This window comes from Salvia miltiorrhiza, chromosome 7 (genome assembly GCF_028751815.1).
Source record: "Salvia miltiorrhiza cultivar Shanhuang (shh) chromosome 7, IMPLAD_Smil_shh, whole genome shotgun sequence".
Lineage (NCBI taxonomy): Eukaryota > Viridiplantae > Streptophyta > Magnoliopsida > Lamiales > Lamiaceae > Salvia > Salvia miltiorrhiza.
In genome coordinates this window covers 76,172-93,895 of record NC_080393.1, presented here as the reverse complement: position 1 = coordinate 93,895, position 17,724 = coordinate 76,172, and the positions used below count along the sequence as shown (strand labels likewise).

General features: G+C 34.5%; 5 protein-coding genes across 5 annotated transcripts; 1 reads left to right on the top strand and 4 right to left on the bottom strand.

The window, feature by feature from the left end:
- The first annotated feature begins 3,256 nt into the window (after positions 1 to 3,256).
- LOC130991205 (AAA-ATPase At3g28580-like) lies at positions 3,257 to 9,558 on the top strand. The gene is made up of 3 exons (XM_057915306.1): positions 3,257 to 3,783; positions 3,945 to 4,313; positions 4,938 to 9,558. The coding sequence occupies exons 1-3, from the start codon at positions 3,281 to 3,283 to the stop codon at positions 5,536 to 5,538; spliced, it is 1,473 nt and encodes a 490-aa protein (XP_057771289.1). The 5' UTR covers positions 3,257 to 3,280; the 3' UTR covers positions 5,539 to 9,558.
- Positions 5,833 to 6,544, bottom strand: LOC130991207 (non-specific lipid-transfer protein 2-like). The gene is made up of 2 exons (XM_057915309.1): positions 6,123 to 6,544; positions 5,833 to 6,044 (listed from the first exon to the last, which is right to left on the bottom strand). The coding sequence occupies exons 1-2, from the start codon at positions 6,455 to 6,457 to the stop codon at positions 6,032 to 6,034; spliced, it is 348 nt and encodes a 115-aa protein (XP_057771292.1). The 5' UTR covers positions 6,458 to 6,544; the 3' UTR covers positions 5,833 to 6,031.
- Positions 8,687 to 9,582, bottom strand: LOC130991208 (non-specific lipid-transfer protein 2-like). The gene is made up of 2 exons (XM_057915310.1): positions 9,149 to 9,582; positions 8,687 to 8,909 (listed from the first exon to the last, which is right to left on the bottom strand). The coding sequence occupies exons 1-2, from the start codon at positions 9,481 to 9,483 to the stop codon at positions 8,900 to 8,902; spliced, it is 345 nt and encodes a 114-aa protein (XP_057771293.1). The 5' UTR covers positions 9,484 to 9,582; the 3' UTR covers positions 8,687 to 8,899.
- A 984-nt stretch (positions 9,583 to 10,566) lies between these two features.
- LOC130991206 (uncharacterized) lies at positions 10,567 to 14,873 on the bottom strand. The gene is made up of 10 exons (XM_057915308.1): positions 14,645 to 14,873; positions 13,312 to 13,462; positions 13,041 to 13,212; positions 12,897 to 12,967; positions 12,018 to 12,155; positions 11,841 to 11,932; positions 11,472 to 11,743; positions 11,267 to 11,352; positions 11,096 to 11,197; positions 10,567 to 10,920 (listed from the first exon to the last, which is right to left on the bottom strand). Exons 1-10 carry the CDS (start codon positions 14,752 to 14,754, stop codon positions 10,759 to 10,761), a joined length of 1,356 nt encoding a protein of 451 aa, XP_057771291.1. The 5' UTR covers positions 14,755 to 14,873; the 3' UTR covers positions 10,567 to 10,758.
- A 1,561-nt stretch (positions 14,874 to 16,434) lies between these two features.
- Positions 16,435 to 17,095, bottom strand: LOC130991209 (stress-response A/B barrel domain-containing protein HS1-like). Its single transcript, XM_057915311.1, has 2 exons — positions 16,917 to 17,095; positions 16,435 to 16,776 (listed from the first exon to the last, which is right to left on the bottom strand). The coding sequence occupies exons 1-2, from the start codon at positions 17,054 to 17,056 to the stop codon at positions 16,587 to 16,589; spliced, it is 330 nt and encodes a 109-aa protein (XP_057771294.1). The 5' UTR covers positions 17,057 to 17,095; the 3' UTR covers positions 16,435 to 16,586.
- Between the last annotated feature and the right edge of the window lie 629 nt (positions 17,096 to 17,724).

Below are 17,724 nucleotides of genomic sequence, written 5' to 3'. Positions count from 1 at the left end.
TTGAGAAATTATTCCTGCACACCATCTACTATATTTAAATATGACATTATTGTATCTGTACGGTCTAATACGGATAACTACTTCGTACTAATATTTTTATTACCTCTTACTGCACAGGTTTTTGTTTGGACCAGAGAACGACAACACACATATGCCTAGTTATTTTAAAATAAATTTTATCCAAACATGAGGAGGAACTAAAATTAGAGGATGGTTAATTACCTGAGCAAATATTTTTTTTTAAAAAAAAATAAGCTTTCAAACAAAAGTTAATCAATTCTAATTTAATTTTTCATGATCTTATAAGTAACTATCAGTTTACAAAAAGGATTCGTTATAGTTTATAGTATGAACTTTATTTCAACAAATTTCAATTTATAGCCCCAACTTCAATTTATTTTTTTGATTGTCATGAACTTTGAGAATTAATTTGTTTTATATTGTTCTTTGTTAAAATTACACCTAAAATGATGATCGATCGCATACTAAACTAGAGCCTTATGTTTCAACGTTAAATGAGATTTCCACATTAGGCAACCCAATTGTCACTGCATGCACTAATTAACTTTGATCGGGCACGAATTCCAATCTCATTGTTGGTTTGCATTGATGATGGGCTACCTACCTATCGTTGAAAATCTTTTTCATTATAAAATACATTATTCAATATGCATGTTGGTTGATTTTGTAGTGTCATCGTTTTATGTGTAATTTCGACAAAGAACAACTATTGCAGCAGTTTCAACTTGATTAGACTATAATTAAACAATTTTTCAAAATTCAGAATATACAAAAAATAATCGAAATTGATGCTAAATCAAAATACGTTGAAAGTTCATGCAGCAAATTAAAATAAACTCTTACAAAAATAATTACTCATACACTCTACTCTCGTCTCTCGCAATTCGATCTGTATCACTTTTAAAACATTTTATAAAATATTGAAACTTAATTATAAAATGTTTAAATCAACAGTACTCCTCAAGCTGATATTTTATTCACTTTACACGTTTAGAAACACAATAACCCATTGCAGAACTAGAAATTCATTATTTATCTTCAAATTAAACATAGAAAATTGATTATATAATCATTATTCTCATTAATTCGAGAGAGTTATTCGATTAGGATTATATGTTTCCGTGCAGATGCTGTTGTTAGGGCTCTATACTATTACTGTATACAGGTAAGGGTTGTTTACGTAAGTTTGATTTAAAGAAACCAATAAAAATTGTTCCTAGATTTAATTTCCTTAATCATCGACGACTCCTAAAACTTCTAATAAGAATTCTTGTAAAATATATATAGTGGGATTTTATGTAAATATACCGAGAAATAACACGTCAAATGAAATACAAACACAGATTTGTAGGTGCAAAAATGACAGGTAATAACTAATACTAATATATATCTCGGACAATAGTTTCAACGATGAAAAATAAGGTTATATTGTATGTCTAAATTCAAGAAAACCAATATATTATATCATGAGACATAAAAGTCTCTACTAATTAACTTGGAACTACAAGTGGAAGACACACCCTTATTTTATGCGGCCGCGGCAGCAAACTTCGTGTATAAAATGATATCATCAATAGTTTTACCGTGGGGACAACAGCCGTGGCGATGATCTTTGAGGTTTTTCAATTGACAGAGAGCAAGAGAGAGAGCACTTGATGAATTTCTGGGAGCTGCTGCTGCTGCTGCTATTTCTTATTCTTCTTCTTTTTCTTCCTCTTCTTCATTTTGTTAAAATTGGGTGAAAGAGAAAAGAGGTGCCTTGGTTATGTGTAATGAATGTTTTATGTGTAGAGAAATTAAAGGAAATAAATGCACATGGCTATATGCAGTGAAGAATGTGTTACAAAATCTTGGTGGGGTTGGCTAGGAGAAGTACGTCGTGTGGTAGTTGTTGCTTCGATTCTTGGTTGTAAAAAAATATTAATTTAATCAGGATATATATGTATACTGAAAAAAAATAAAAAACCTATATATTATTATTTTGAAAAATTCCAGTAAAACTGATCTCTTCAGATCTAATGAGCCGCAAAATCTGACGATGAAGCGCAGTCTGTTGGTAAGACGCTTCCCCTCCAACCAATAGGTCGGGGGTTCGAGTCACCCTAGGAGCTAGAGTGTGAGTGGGTTTTCTCCTTTCTTTGGTTATAACAAATTTAAAAAAAAAAAAAAAAAAATGAGCCGCAAAATCTTTTTGCGACTGAAAATTGAATTTTGAAATATTTAATCACTATTCTGTTTTGTTCCGATTATTTAGTTATAATTAATAATTATGTATATTTCAAGATATCTATAATATATTAAAAAGATAATTTTTAATTTGAAGTGATTATAATAAAATTGAAAATTTATCTTTTTTCCCTCTTTCCTAGTTATATATGAATTATATACATGGGCCTTAAGGAGCGAAAAATCTTCTTTATTTTTTTATTTTTTCTATATTCAACTGAAATATATCCAGTTAAAATTATATTATTTTATTATTTTTGTTGTTTTAATAATTAACTATATGGGCATATGTCACTTTTTATTTTCCTCCAAAAAAATTAATTGTGGGCACATATATGTTAAGTAGTAATTAAATTACGCATTAGATTCTAACATCATAGAATAGGTTATCCAATTAATGAAGTTGAAACCAGTAAAAACAACATGACACTTCACTACGTGAACGAACATCAAAAAGTGACTCAAGCATCTACGTGGAAGTTGGGACGCATGCATATTTTATTTTACTTTTCACTTTATATTATTTTATTTTTGAAACGTGCAAATATACAATTATAGTTGATGAACAAAAATATTCAATTCCCACAAGAAAGGAATCCACATTATTTCTTCACTAAATTAGTCTATAAAGCGGTCAACTTTGATTAATTAATTTAGAATAATTTCCGATAGATTCTTCCACCATTTTTTTTTTCAATTTAGGAAAGATCTTTCGGTTCCAAAAGCGAACCCAACTAAGAGTTAATCAAAATATTTAAAGCCTTCTCAAATCTTTCTGAATAAAGCTAGCTACCAAAATAAATTCATGAAGTTTGCTTTATGTAACTCCACTAAAATGTAGAATAATTCATGCAAAATGTGAACTCGAAACTAAACTCTTTTGCAACCCAAATAAACAAAACAAAGTAACCCTTTCTTCCTGGAAAGAGACATGAAACCTTACACCGCGTAGCATAATTTCAATTTCCACTATAAATAGGCGCACATTATAAACAATCATGCCATCAACAATAATATTTCAAGTAAAACAAGCATGAATTTTTGGGAATCTCTATTTGCTCGAATCGGAAGTCTGGTGTTCATATTCACCACTCTCGAAAGATTCATCCCTTCCCAATTTTGGGACACCGTAGACATATATCTCCGGAAATTGGCCTTCTTCTTCAACCCCAACGTGGAGATCACGTTCGACGAGTTCCCGCCGGAGGACTACGGGCGGAGCAAAGCCTACGCGGCCATACAGGCGTACCTGGGCACGAATTTCTCCGGGCAGACGGCCCGGCTCAAGGCCACCGCGGCCGGGAAGGGCCGCGGAGTGACGTTGAGCATGGACGACTGCCAAGAGATCGCCGAGGTTTACAAAGGCGTGAAGGTTTGTTGGATGAGAAGCACCAAGTATCCTCGGAATAATGTGATCAGCTTCAAGGAAAGTGTCGATGAGAAGCGGGCCTACATCTTGTCGTTTCGACAAAAGGATCGGAATGTTGTTGTCGGATCTTATCTTACCCATGTTTTAGGCGAGGGGAAGGCCATCAGGTTTGTTTTTTAAACATTTAATATAGACAACGAAGTCTGAATTTCGTTGTCTATAGTCATATTAGATAACAGAGTTTGAGACTTGTTGTCTAAATTCTCGCTGATAGAGCTGAATTCTTGCCGTGAATAATTTTTGAATAATGTTGTCTCATTTTCTTCAGTAAGCGCGGAAGGAAGCAGAGGTTGTACACGAATGTGAGCGGCGACGACTGGGGAAGCGACGACAAGATGATGTGGAGAAGCGTGGGGTTCGAGCACCCTGCAACGTTCGAGACGTTAGCTATGGATCCGAAGAAGAAGAAGGAAATTATGGATGATTTGATTGAATTTACTAAAGCTCGAGATTATTATGCTAAAATTGGGAAGCCATGGAAACGTGGGTATTTGCTGTATGGCCCACCGGGAACTGGGAAATCGACTATGATCGCCGCCATAGCCAATTTTCTTCGCTACGACGTCTATGATATCGAGCTCACTTCAGTTTCGGATAATACCAACTTGCGCAAGTTACTCATTGAGATTTCCAAGAGGTAAATTTTCTAAATTCTCATGTCATCTAGAGGAGCAAGGATTTGGATTTCATTAAAGGCCAATTAACTGCATTCCTATAAATACACATACTATATCTAAATTTTGGATTTTAATCAGATTTTTTTTTTGATAAAAAAATACATAAATTTTTAATTTTTTGGAATTTGATTTAACTCCAAAGTTCGTTGACCAATAACTTGATTATCTGAATTCTGATTGGCAATTCGAAGGTACCGATGAAAAGCCCGCTCTTGACATTGTCTTCTTATGATAATTATATTATTGAGTTTTGGTTACCGAAAGTGATTGAAAGAAAAAAGAAAATATAGAGTTTCATGACATCAACTTTTATGCCATTTTTTAAAAAAATTCGATTACCAAAATTTGACAATATACGCATTATCAGAAAGATAACGTCAAGAGCTTTCTAACAGTACCTTCGGATTTTTCATTGGAATTCAGACAATCAAATTATTAACCGACAAACTTTCGAATCAGTTCAAATTTAAAAAAAAAAAAATTATATGTCTTTTAATCAAAAAAATTTATTTGATTAAAAATCAAAATTTTATACAATTAACCTTTGTTAATTTATTATCGACACACACATTTCATCTCAACAGGGCGATCGTAGTGATTGAAGACATAGATTGTTCCCTACAAATCACCGGCAAAAGAAAGGGAAACCACTCTGGTCACAAGAGAGACAATCCGACGGTGGAAGATGCGGTGAGAAAGGCCGGAGACGGCGGAGACGAGCGAGAAGAGAGCAAGGTGACTCTCTCCGGGCTTCTGAACTTCATGGACGGGCTGTGGTCGGCCAGCGGCGGCGAGAGGATCTTCGTGTTCACGACCAACCACGTGGAGAAGATCGACGACGCCTTGATTCGCCGGGGGAGAATGGACAGGCACATCGAGATGTCTTACTGCTGCTTCGAAGCGTTTAAGGTTCTCGCCAAAAATTATCTCGACCTCGACTCCCACCACATGTTCGACGCCGTCAGGTGTTTGCTGTCGGAGATTGAGATCAGCACCGCCGATGTGGCGGAGAGTTTGGTGCCGAAATCAGCGGAAATGGGCGCGGATGAATGCTTGGAGAATTTGATGGCGGCGCTGCGGAAGGGCAAGGGAGAAGCTGAGAAAATGGGAGGAGAGCGACAAGGCGGCGAGGTTTTTCGTCGGCTCAAGAAACACATAAGGCGCCGACTTGTTGCACAAAAATAGAAATATTTTTCACTATTCTAAATAAACTAGCTCAAATATTTCTCTAGTCTCGTTTGCATCAAACGAATAATGAATATATAGATGGTTTTTGAATAACTGGAACTATATTTTTACACAATTAATTCCTTAAGCACTTCTAGTTTTAATCAATTAGAGTAGTTTTGCGTAAATAATCTTTACGAAATTTTTTCTTCATTTCTCCTTTGAACGTGTTAAATTATTCATCTTGAAATTTTATTTTATGGGATCTTTCAGCGTAAATTTGCACTTCTGTAATAATAAATAACAAAGTTCTTGATCACAATTTAAAATGGCAAGCTTAATTAGTACGTCGAAAATTGCATAGCTAAAGACACATATACATAGAAATCGCTTCATTCATAATAAAACACTAAATATTGGCTCATTATATCCAATAGAACTAAGTACGCCTTATTTTATTCATAGTAATTCTATATAGGTTGTCCGAATACGACTCAAAATCTGCATCACTTCAATTCACCACCCTGCATCATAATATATATTATTAGTATGTCACGATTTGCATAGAATTTTGTCAATTGATAATATGAGGGTTTGCTTACTTGGAGCAGTCGGTGGAAGGGCTGATCTTGTAGGGAATGTTGACACCACATTGTCCGGGGAGGCCGGCGGCCTTGCTGTAGTTGACGCCGGAAGTTGAACCGGCGAGGGATTTCAGGCAGTTGCAGACGCTCTGCTTGTCCGGGATCGTCTTCACGACGCCGTAGAGACCCTTGACGCCGCCGCAGCACTTCCCAAGCGGGCCCTTTTCGGTCACGTAGGGGATGCATGGGTTAAGGTACGAAAACACCGTGCCACATTTTATCGCGGCCTCACTCGCCGGAGCAACAGCCGCGATCAATGCAGCGGCCATCAGCACTGCGCCGATCAACTTCATCGGAATTAGTGGTTGGAATATAATGCTAGTTTGAGATTGAGGGTGTGATGTGTTTGTGCATGAAGGTGCAGTGTTTTTATAGAGGGGAATTTGATGAATTCTATTTGATTTGGGATATTTAGGTTAGGTAGTTGGGGGTATTGGACTATAAATGTCGCAATTACTTCATTGCAAATGTGGTTGGAAAAATATAGGAGCTGGCGTATTTCAATCACAAATCAATTTGCGAAAACATAAATTGGCAAATTAGTCGATCGACCTATATTTGGTAAAGTTTGTTCATGTACAATAATTTGTAAAATTCGAGAATGGAAAATAGATAGACCCTTTAATTTACTAAATATTTAATTGAAAAGAATTTTGTAAAGTTTAAATGGGTTCGTCGTTAGTTAAAGTATGAATTTTTATTTATTTTCAATTTTAATATCCTTCGTCCACGAAATGAGCACTCATTTGTAGACGTACGACACAAGTTTTAAGAAATGTATTGAATGTAGTGTGAATATAATAAGAGTCCCACTTTTTAAAGATATTAATTAAAGGGTGGTTGTTTGGGGTACATCCAAAAAAGAAAATGGCATGGGTACTCATTTCGTTGACGGACGAAAAATGAAATATGAGTATTCATTTCGTGGACGGACGGGGTATAATTCTTAAAGTATTTGCAATAATATCATCACCTATTGTTTTAAATTGCAATTAGAAATATTTGGATTGCAACAAATTGAACAAAAAATGATGATATTATTACAATGTCTCAAAAATAGTTAATATTATTATAGTTTAATGTATTTTTTAGATTTATAAAGATATTTTTTATAATAAATTATGTCGGTCCACCAATACATAGAAGCTACGTGTTACATTCCTTGGTGGACTAATTAATGATGGGCCCTCCTAATTAAATTTGTAGTCAAGACCTCCAATCATCGTGTGTCTTGTATTTAAAAAAAATTAATATACGCCTACGCCAGTATCATATAGAGCATTATACAAATATTGGGACCATATATATACAAATACATATTTTGGTTTCATTATCTAATATATCCCTTATACTTTTCCGTGCTCTCTATTTTACTTTAGACGCGGTGCACATTATATTTTTACGTGGTACAACGTTTAATTAACATGAAATTATATGTGGTTGAATATATTTCATGTTCATTCGATGCAGAAGGGCCTTCGTTTTAATTATCCGGATTCCACATGTCGGATCTAATTTTCTTTTGAAAATAATCTTGTACTTTTAGTAATTATATTTGGTTCGAAATAAATAGAAATTATGCGGTAATTAATATATTTTCTTCAAATAAATATATAATTTATATATACATAAATGTTCAAGTGAATTTCAATCTCAACCTTTCGATTGTAAGGTTCTACGAATGGGTCATTCTTATGAATGAATGTAGCATCTGAATGTTCAAGTGAATTTCAATCTCAACCTTTCGATTGTAAGGTTCTACGAATGGGTACATTCATTCTTATGAATGAATGTAGCATCATTAAAATTTCATATTTTTTCGAATGCATTAATGAAAAATGTAATTTTCACAATAACCGCACCTTGTTTAATTTTCTAATAAGTTGTGTAAGTGTGGTTGCACATGCACTATGTAAAAATACTATGGTTAATTGCCCATAAAATACCAAATTTTCATCTAATTCTGGTTTCGCATACAAACTTTAAACTGTGGCATGATAATTACTAAACTTTTGATTTTATCTGCTAATCTAAATTCCGGCCAAATTTCGTCCAAATTCCATGCCAATATTTGACGTGTCGTATTTATTCTTGTGTGCCAAATAGTTCGACTCATTTGCTTTCTTTAAATATTTTATTGCAAATAACATGTACAAATCAAATTAGTTGAATATTGGCATGGAATTTGGACGAAATTTGGCTGGAATTTAGATTAGTAGCAAAATCAGATAAAATCAAAAGTTTAGTAATTATCACGGCACAGTTTAAAGTTTGTATGTAAAACCAGAATTTGATGAAAGTTTGGTATTTTATGGGCAATTAACCCAAAATACTAATATTACACCATAAATTTAGTAGTGAAATGAAACTCAAGATGGAGATACAATAGATAATTAATAATCTTGCAAGATCCACACGATTATTTATTTTAGGTGCTTATTATTAGAAGATCAAACTGCTCTTATAACCTTCATCTTAATATTTGACTTTATGGGATCTATTAGCGTAAATTGGCATAAAAATAAATAAGAAAGGCAATCTTTTAATACAACGTACGACAATTGCATAGCAAAAGACATAAAGAGAAGTCACCCTCAATATTCATAACAAAACACTAAAAATTGGCTCATCATATCCAATCCAATAGATAAGTAAAGTGAGCCTTGTTTTATTCATAGTAATTCTACGTAGGTTGTCGGAATACGGCTCATTAATCTGCATCACATGATCAAACCTCACTTCACCCTGCAAAACACAACATTAAACATGATCATTAATTAATTAAATTACCAATATCTGTTACTCCCTCCGTCCCGCGAATCTTGAGGCAATTCTTTTCGACACAGGAATTAGGAAAATCGTATTTAGTGTATTAAGTGTGGTAGGTGAAAAAGTGAAATGGTGAATAAAGAGAATTTTTTTGTCATATAAGAAAAGTGACTCAAGATTCGCTGGGACAGAGAGTAATATTTAATTTTGCTTACTTGGAGCAGTCGGTGGAAGGGCTGATCTTGTAGGGAATGCTGACGCCGCATTGTCCGGGGAGGCCGGCGGCCTTGCCGAGGTTGACGCCCTTATACGAACTGGCGAGGGTTTTGAGGCAGTTGCAGACGCTCTGCCTGTCCGGCGTCGTCTTGGCAGCGCCGTAGAGACCCTTGATGCCGCCGCAGCACCCCCCTAAGGGACCCTTGTTTGTCACGTAGGGGAGGCATGGGTTAAGGTATGAAACCACCGCGCCGCATCCTATCGCGGCCTCGCTCGGGGGAGCAACGGCCGCGATCAATGCGGCGGCGATGAGCAATGCGCCGATCAACTTCATATCGCTAGCTATGGAACTTGTTGAATTACTATCGATTTGGAATTCGAGTTTGAGATTGAGAGTTGAGAGTGTGATGTGTTTTGTGCATGACGGTGCGGTGTTTTTATAGTGGAATTTGATTAAGCTATTTAATTTGGGGTGCTTAGGTAGTTGGGCTACTGGACTATAAATGTCGCAATTAATTTATTGCAAATTTAGTAGTTGGAAAGTATTTCAATCACAAATTGATTTGTGGAGAAGTGAAATGGCAAATTAGTCAAATGAAGCTGGAATAAAATTGCGACACGCAAATATTGAGCTTTTCCTATTGGTTTTTGTGACGCTGCTCTTAATTGTGTATATGCTTTTCGGTAGAGTTTCCTTCTTTGTACAATAATATGTAAAATTCTTGCATCAAAACTATGTAAAATTCGTGAATCGAAGGTAAATAGATTGTACTAGGTAGACCCTCTACTAAATATTTAATCGAATTTTTCCAATATGCAAAAGCTACGTGGGCCTCATCAGTCGGTGGACTAATTAATGATGGGGCCTGCTAAATTTCTAGTCAAGATTTTAGACCTCCAATCGCACTCTCACATGTCATCGTGTCTTGGACTTTGTCATTTAAAATTTTTCGACACGAGAATTAAAATAAAAGTGTAAATTTATTAAAAGTGATAGAGTTCACCTTTTTTTTAAGGATTAAATTTTTTTATTTATAGAAATAGATCATTTATAGTGACATGGCCAAAAATGATATACAGACTACTTTTAGTGTTACAAAGAGAGTATTTTTATTTTTTTTGGTATGTAAGTTATTATTCCATCTGTTCCACTTCAAATATCTCAAAACTATAGAGAGTTATTATAAGCATCACAAAATAAAGGGATGTTATATATGCTACGAATTTTAGAGGCTAGTGTGCTTGATCACATATTTTGTTTCCCCTAATGGGAGATTAGGTGGTGAGATTTGGGGTAGTTTCTTGATCCTTATATGTAAAATTTATTACTAAAGTCATATTAAAACGCAATCTTCAAAATTCACGAAATTAACATAAATCTGAACTCTCAACACTAATGAGTTGAAAAAAACAAGGATTCGACAATATAAAAATATTAGGAATTTATACTTTGACAACTCCTGTACAAAGGTATATATGTATAAAGTTGAATGCAACAAGGAGAAAAGCTAGAAATGCAAGCTGGGACTTTTCTTCACAAAAACAACAAATATAATGAACACATAATAAGATTGAAATTAAATACAAAGAGAAAATATAATACTACCATTCAGCAAGCTAAATGTCTGGGAGAGTCGTTGAACATGGTGTACCACATATAAGCCTGCGAAAGCACCGTCTCCAGCTGCAGATGGTTCCAGTTATGCGTCGGAAGGTGCTGAAGAAACATCACCATCTCCTGAAAATCGAGCTTCTGCAGAGTATCGGACCACTGCAAATGCATCGTCAAAGTATATGGTGGATTAGACTATACTATTTTTTAGGTTAATTGCAAATAAAATCACTAGTCGTCGTAGGTGGTGATTTTATTTGCAATTAGGACATGAAAATTCATATGGATGGACTAGTCTGAAGCAAAAATAACACAATAAGCAAGGTTTTCTTACTGTTAAGAGAAAGCTGGCGTAAATGTATACGAGAAAATATGGTAAGGCGTCCCCTTCAGCGAGATAAGTGTCCCACAAACGAGTGACAAGATCGAATGGAATCTGCAAACCACATATAACTTCGTTAGTTTTCCCTTTCACAACCGATGTATTGAGTACACGTGCATCTACCTCGCGTATAAGAAGGCAGTTGAACCATCGGAAAGCAAACTGAAGAAATTCGAGCCCCTGGTCCTCCATGTGCTTTGAACAAGGTTCTGTAATTTCAAATGAAAAAAATCCAGTGTGAATGCAAGAAGTTCATATTCACCCGTGGTTGCAGACAAAAGCAATTTGCAAGGACACGGTGTGAAAGAAAAGAAGTTAAGGTTCGTACCATCGATTCTTCCAACCAACTCCTTCAGCTTAAACACAAGTCGCTGAATCCCGGGCTGGGCAAACGTGTAATGATCTTGCATACCATCGAGTAACTTTGTTAAACACCAGTAACAGTCAGCTTCCACGTCCAACATTTTCTCAGGAGGCAGATCAGTCATTGACCATGTCTCGACATTTCCCTCTAAGTATTCAGAGAGAAAAACAACTAAAAAGGGCGTTGCAAGATCATTTATTCCCTGCACATAACCGCTTGCTGGATGCCGTATAGCCCTGAAAGGGGAAAGCCGAGCATTTTAGGTTTAGAAATAGATAAGATAGGAGGATATTGTCTAACAATGAAAACTAAGCGCGGAAGAGAGCATCTAACCATGTATAAAGTATTCGCTCCAGTGACTTTTGAACTTCTTCTTGTTGAAAGAAAGAGACATCGGGAACAGTTCTGGGACAATCCAGAGCAATCTAACACATACACAGAATCCATCACTAAGAAGCACAAAACGCAGAAGACGTATAGAAAGTAGAAACAAAATAACACGCTCAAAACCTGACGAAGCATGGTAATCTCTTCTTCTGTGCGCTCCGTATCTGGAATATCATAATGTAGAGCGACACAATCGAGATACTCCACCCGCTTTCTTCTCAGCACTGCTTCCCTTCTATCTGAATTAGAAGGCGCATATCCCTGTTGTCGGTTAATACTTTATGTTCATAATACCAATCTTACCAAAAGAATTTAACTGAGGCACTAAATACTTCATAATGAGGCCTATGAAACTTTTAGAATTTAGAATGGATCCTTTGTTGCCTCTAAAAATAAGGCTGGCAATTCATGTGTATCGTGTCGTTACCGTGTCCACGTGTAACGACGCAACACATTAAGACCAAACACGACACGATTTGTCAAACACGGATACAACACGAAAACGAAGGTGACAAGATTTCGTTTGTGTTGACATGACACAATAACTACAAACCCTATCTATGAAATAAAATAAAATAAAAAATGATGATGAAATATGTATAAATATAAACATGTTAACAAACACGGCACGATCCGACACGAACACTACATGAAATTATCGTGTTATACGAACATGACATGTCCCTTTCAGAAAAAAGAAAAAACACGACAGGCATCCATCACGAACCCATTAATTTCGTGTGTGTTCGTGTCATGTCGAAAATTATCACCCCTACTTCAAAAATACATGAATGGAAGAAAAGGATGCCTCACGATTCAATAACTCACAAGAAAGGAAGTTTTGGAGAAAAAATAACCAGTATAAGAGCTATGAAACTAATCAGATAAGACTAATTACCAAAGACAATATCGAACAGATCCGTCTGTAAAAAAATCTCAATACATGTCTAGTATATTGTCATTAGATGTATCTAACTGAGTAAATTAGGGAACTGGGCATACCAAGAGAAGCCGCCACACAGTAGGACGCAAATATTGGGGCACGCCGCTCCATGCTAGTTCACGGAGTTTTTCTGCATAGATCCACTTGAAATTATATTTCCACAGAACTGCAACATACCAACACAAGAGTAGAGCATATAGTACCTATGACTAAAGTCGGCTCAGATAATTCCTTAGTGAACTTCATCAGCCTTGCAGAATCTGTAGCTCTTGCACCCATGTTCGGAATTGTCATGTTTTTGCTACCCATATTCAAAGTATCTGTATGGTCACCAGCCGAAACAGCATTTGAACTAATCCTATTTTCGAGTTTACCCTGAAACAAGACAAACTTATCATATTCAGCCAAAATTTAAATTTGATACCATAGAATAAATCAACATATCACAATCATGAAAGAAGAATAGAAAGACACCTCAGTCAATCTATGTGTTTGTCCCACTTGACCAGCATCACTGTCTGAAAACCTCCTGTCACGTAGTGGTGAAGGCAAAAATGATGGGTCAAGAGGATCCGAACACCTTGTTATCGATATTTTACCAGGAAAACTGCGACCTTTGAGCAACCTGCACTTCAAGACACCAGAATTCACTTCTTCATATACGTTCACTCGATCTCGATGGCAATGGGGAAGTTAAAAATTTAAGAGGTCAAGACTCCAACATAAACATAGCATTACTCATTCGAGATTAGCCATCAAAACTTTTTTCAGTCAATATGCCCTCAGATGTATAACAGTATAAGTATAACTGTATAAGCAATCCAGTAATAAAATGCTTCCCGCTAATGATTTAAATCTATTTACCATACCCAGAGAAACGGGAGGTAAACAATTACAAGGGTTAATTGCATCAAAATACACAAACTTTGGGCCGTTTTTGGTTTTGCACATGAACTTTAAGACTTTCTTCATAACACTCGAACTATACTTTTTCTAGATTTCCTCACAAATCCCGAATCGAAACTGGCATGGAATGTGTTCCAAAGTACATGAAAGTTACTTTTTAAAAATTCTCTCACGAACCACAATACCACATATCCAAACAACAGTCTTGAATATCCAAATGGCTACCATGTGCAAAACCCAAAAAAAGAGAAAAAAGTATAGTTCATGCATTTTGGGACAAGTTTTAAAGTTCATGTGCAAAACCAAAAACAAACAGCCCAAATTGGTGTGTTTTGAGGCAATTAACCTTAATTACAGTTGGAAAACATCCAGATATTGATATCATGGTGCTAGGAGAGTTCACCGCAAGAAAACAAAATAGAAATCTATTAAAATTAAAATAGAGTTAAGATTGATTACTTATAGATATAGCTAGAGCTGAACAACAATACAAAAATGAAAAACACAAACACAACAGCAAAATTTCAATTTGTTTGCCAAAGTTCAATTTTTTCGACTCCTATGCACCAATTTTAGCAGCAGTAATTCAAACACAATTCCAAACACTACATTCCCACGATCTTACAAAATTTATCAAAAAGAAGGGGGGAAATTCAAATACATTTCATCATCGGCCAACAAATACATCAAATGGATTTAAAACCACCAGTCCTCGCCTAAAATACAAATCATATTTGTCAAATTGAAGAAGCCCATTTGAAATTTCGGAGATAAATTTAAAATGGGAGCTCAAATCAGGCCAAACATAGACGAGAGGAATCGAGTTATACACATAAAGTTCTTGCAAGAAAATGGATGTCATAAATGAAAAATGTGGAAATTAAAACGCAAACATACGTACCCTTGAATGTTTTTGAGAGTTTGGCTGAATCTGGAATCGAAATTTGCAGATGAAGAAGAAGCAGTTTCTTTGTTGTTGCGATCTTCTTCTCCACCTCTGAGATTTTTCATAATCTCTTTTTATTTTTCATAATCATGCCCGAAAAAAATGAACTTTTGATCAGTTTTCTGTTGCCTTTGGTCCTTACATACCAACTCTTCCATTTTTAACCTTTTTTTTTTTAAATTCTCTTTTGGAAAAGATTGAGACTTATGGTTTTCTTTATTTTGTAAAAAAAATTAAAAAAAAAATCTATGTGTATCATAAATAAAGTCAATAGAATCGAATCTCAATTTCCATACAATTTCATTTTATGCTATGAATGTTTGGATTGCAGTGGATTATAGTAATTTTGGTATAAAATATGTACTATTAAAAAAATAACCCCTCAAGAAATGGTTTAATTAGTGGGAGAATGACGAATATGTTGTTGGAGGTTATGGTTTCAAAAATCACCAGCATTTCTATGCACGTTGTGATATATAAAAATGATAATGAAATCAATTGCATGTAAGGATATGTATATTTGATGGGTTGGTTTGTAGGCCTAGAAAATGGAGTAAAATTGTGCAGAGTAAAAGTCCAATTTAATCACTCTCTTTCATGGATATGATTCATTAAAAGATGCAAGCTACAAATGAGTAATAAACAAGATTTTCTAAAGCCCAATTTAATAAACAAGATTTCCTAAAGCCCAATTTAATCACTTCTAGATGCATACTCCATCAAAACTCAATTTAGTTACAAAATTTATGATCTTATTATTATTTTGGTTCATCTATAAAAATTATAGTGTTTTGATTTTAAAACACTTTCTCTTATATTTTAAATCTCATTTATTTCGATATTTATAAAATACTTTTAAGTTTGGATTTTAAACCGGCTTGAGGTTATTTTAATATTTTAAATATCGGCATTTACCACGTTAAAAATTGACTCCTAATTTAACTGCTATTGAAAATATTCTGATGAAATTCATCGGCATCATGAATTAATATATTAGACGTCGGCCCATATTCTATTATGATATTCTCCTCTGATCCGTTAGAGCTCAGCTTTTGATTTTTCAAATCAAGGGTTTGAGCAACATAAATTTGAAAGTTTGAATTGCCAAAAAAAAGTGAGTAAATTTTAATTGCAAAAAGTTGTAAGATTGGATACTTATCTACAACATTTAAAAAGCTAAGTTGAAATTTTTAAATGGGTAAAAATACGACACCTTTCATATCTAAACTTGATAAAATTTAATAAGTATTAAGTTCGAGTTTAAGTTTGATAAACAGAAATTGGGAATAATATACGATGTTACGAAATTTAAAAATAAAGATTATATGTTACGTAATTTTAAAATGAGGACTATAACTTTTAATTTTTACGTGTACACTCCTATAAATGAGGACATATGATAGTGTAAATGATGACATATAGTACTGTAAATGTAATAAATGAAAGCTATAGTTCACATTTTCAAATTTTGTAACATATAGTCATCATTTTCAGATCTCGTAATATATAATCTTATTTTTGAAAAAATTGAAAGTTAAAATCTTGTTTTAACAATTAGCTCGAAATTAAGTTATGACAAATTTTAGAACGTACAGCAACATAAAAACCAAATTTTGCAACACTTTTAGATTGCGAACTTTTTTGCAGTAGTGCATGGCACGCAATTGTGATAGAAAGGCAATAGATAGAATCATAACTTGATGTGTGATAATAACATCAAATCTCGACAATATAATTTTTACAAGAAAAGTTCCATATATAACCAAAAGAAATACAATCTTGAAATAGAGATGCAATTAGAGAACACATTGTCAACAAAATGACAACTTTTATTTGATCAACATAAATGGAAACTAGATAGATATATTTATATAGTATTAGTCACACCCTTGGTAATTTAGGGTTGGACCTTCGTGGGCTCGAAATCGATTATAAGGAACTTGTCTAGTTGAGGCATCAAAAAGTTTCCGTAGTCAACGTGATTTTGATCAGAAAGATAATCTTCAACGCCTTTTGTAGTCTCGAATATTGATTCAAAGACATGTGTGAAACCTTGATGAAAGTTTATAATGCTCAGCTCTTTACCCCTGCCACGCAACAACTTCAAGTAAAGACAATTGCACCAATTCATAGAGATTTAATTGAATCTTTACATAAGATTGAAAGTTTATTATGTATTTGTTGTATGTGTGTGTGAAGTGAGGAATGATAAGAATGATTGTAGCACCATTTGAAAGCCTTCATAGAAGGAACAAGATCGACAAGGTTGGCAAACTGTTTGATGCATTCTTCAATCTCTTCCTTAGATAAGCCTTCTTTGAACTTTGCCAACACTATGTGTTTTACTTCTCTCTTGCTCTCCTCCATCTCTCTCTCTCTCTCTCTCTCTCTCTCTCTCTCTCTCTCTCTCTCTCTCTCTCTCTCTCTCTCTCTCACACACTCACTTAATTTCAATTGCATTCTTCACTCTCATCTTAATACTACTATTTATAGAAATATTTGGCATACCACTACCAAAGTATTTGGTAAGGATACATTTTATTTTACCACTACCACTGGCCGCCTCTAATTAAATCTTCAAAAATGATGGCAAGAAATCAACCTGCCACATCAGCATATTCAAAATAGGGAGAATGTTGTGTTACATTGATTTACTTAATTACTGTGAGATAGATTAAGATTTAGATTCAAATTATTTTTAATTTCAAGACATGTTTACAATTACAAATACTATAAATATGCCATTGAAATATAAATAAATTTGGATCTGAATCTTAATGCGTTTAATTATGAGACACCTCTCACACAAATATTATTTGATGGATTGGTTGTAGGCCTAGAAAATGTAGTACGATTGTGCAGAGTAAAAGCCCAATGTAATCACTATCTTAGATGAATATGACTCATTACAAGATTTATAGCCCATCAAAACTCAATTTAGTTACAAAATATAATAAACTATATTTTCTAATGACTTAGTAGGTGCTGCCTTCGTCCACGAAATTTATGATCGTATTATCATATTGCTTCATCTA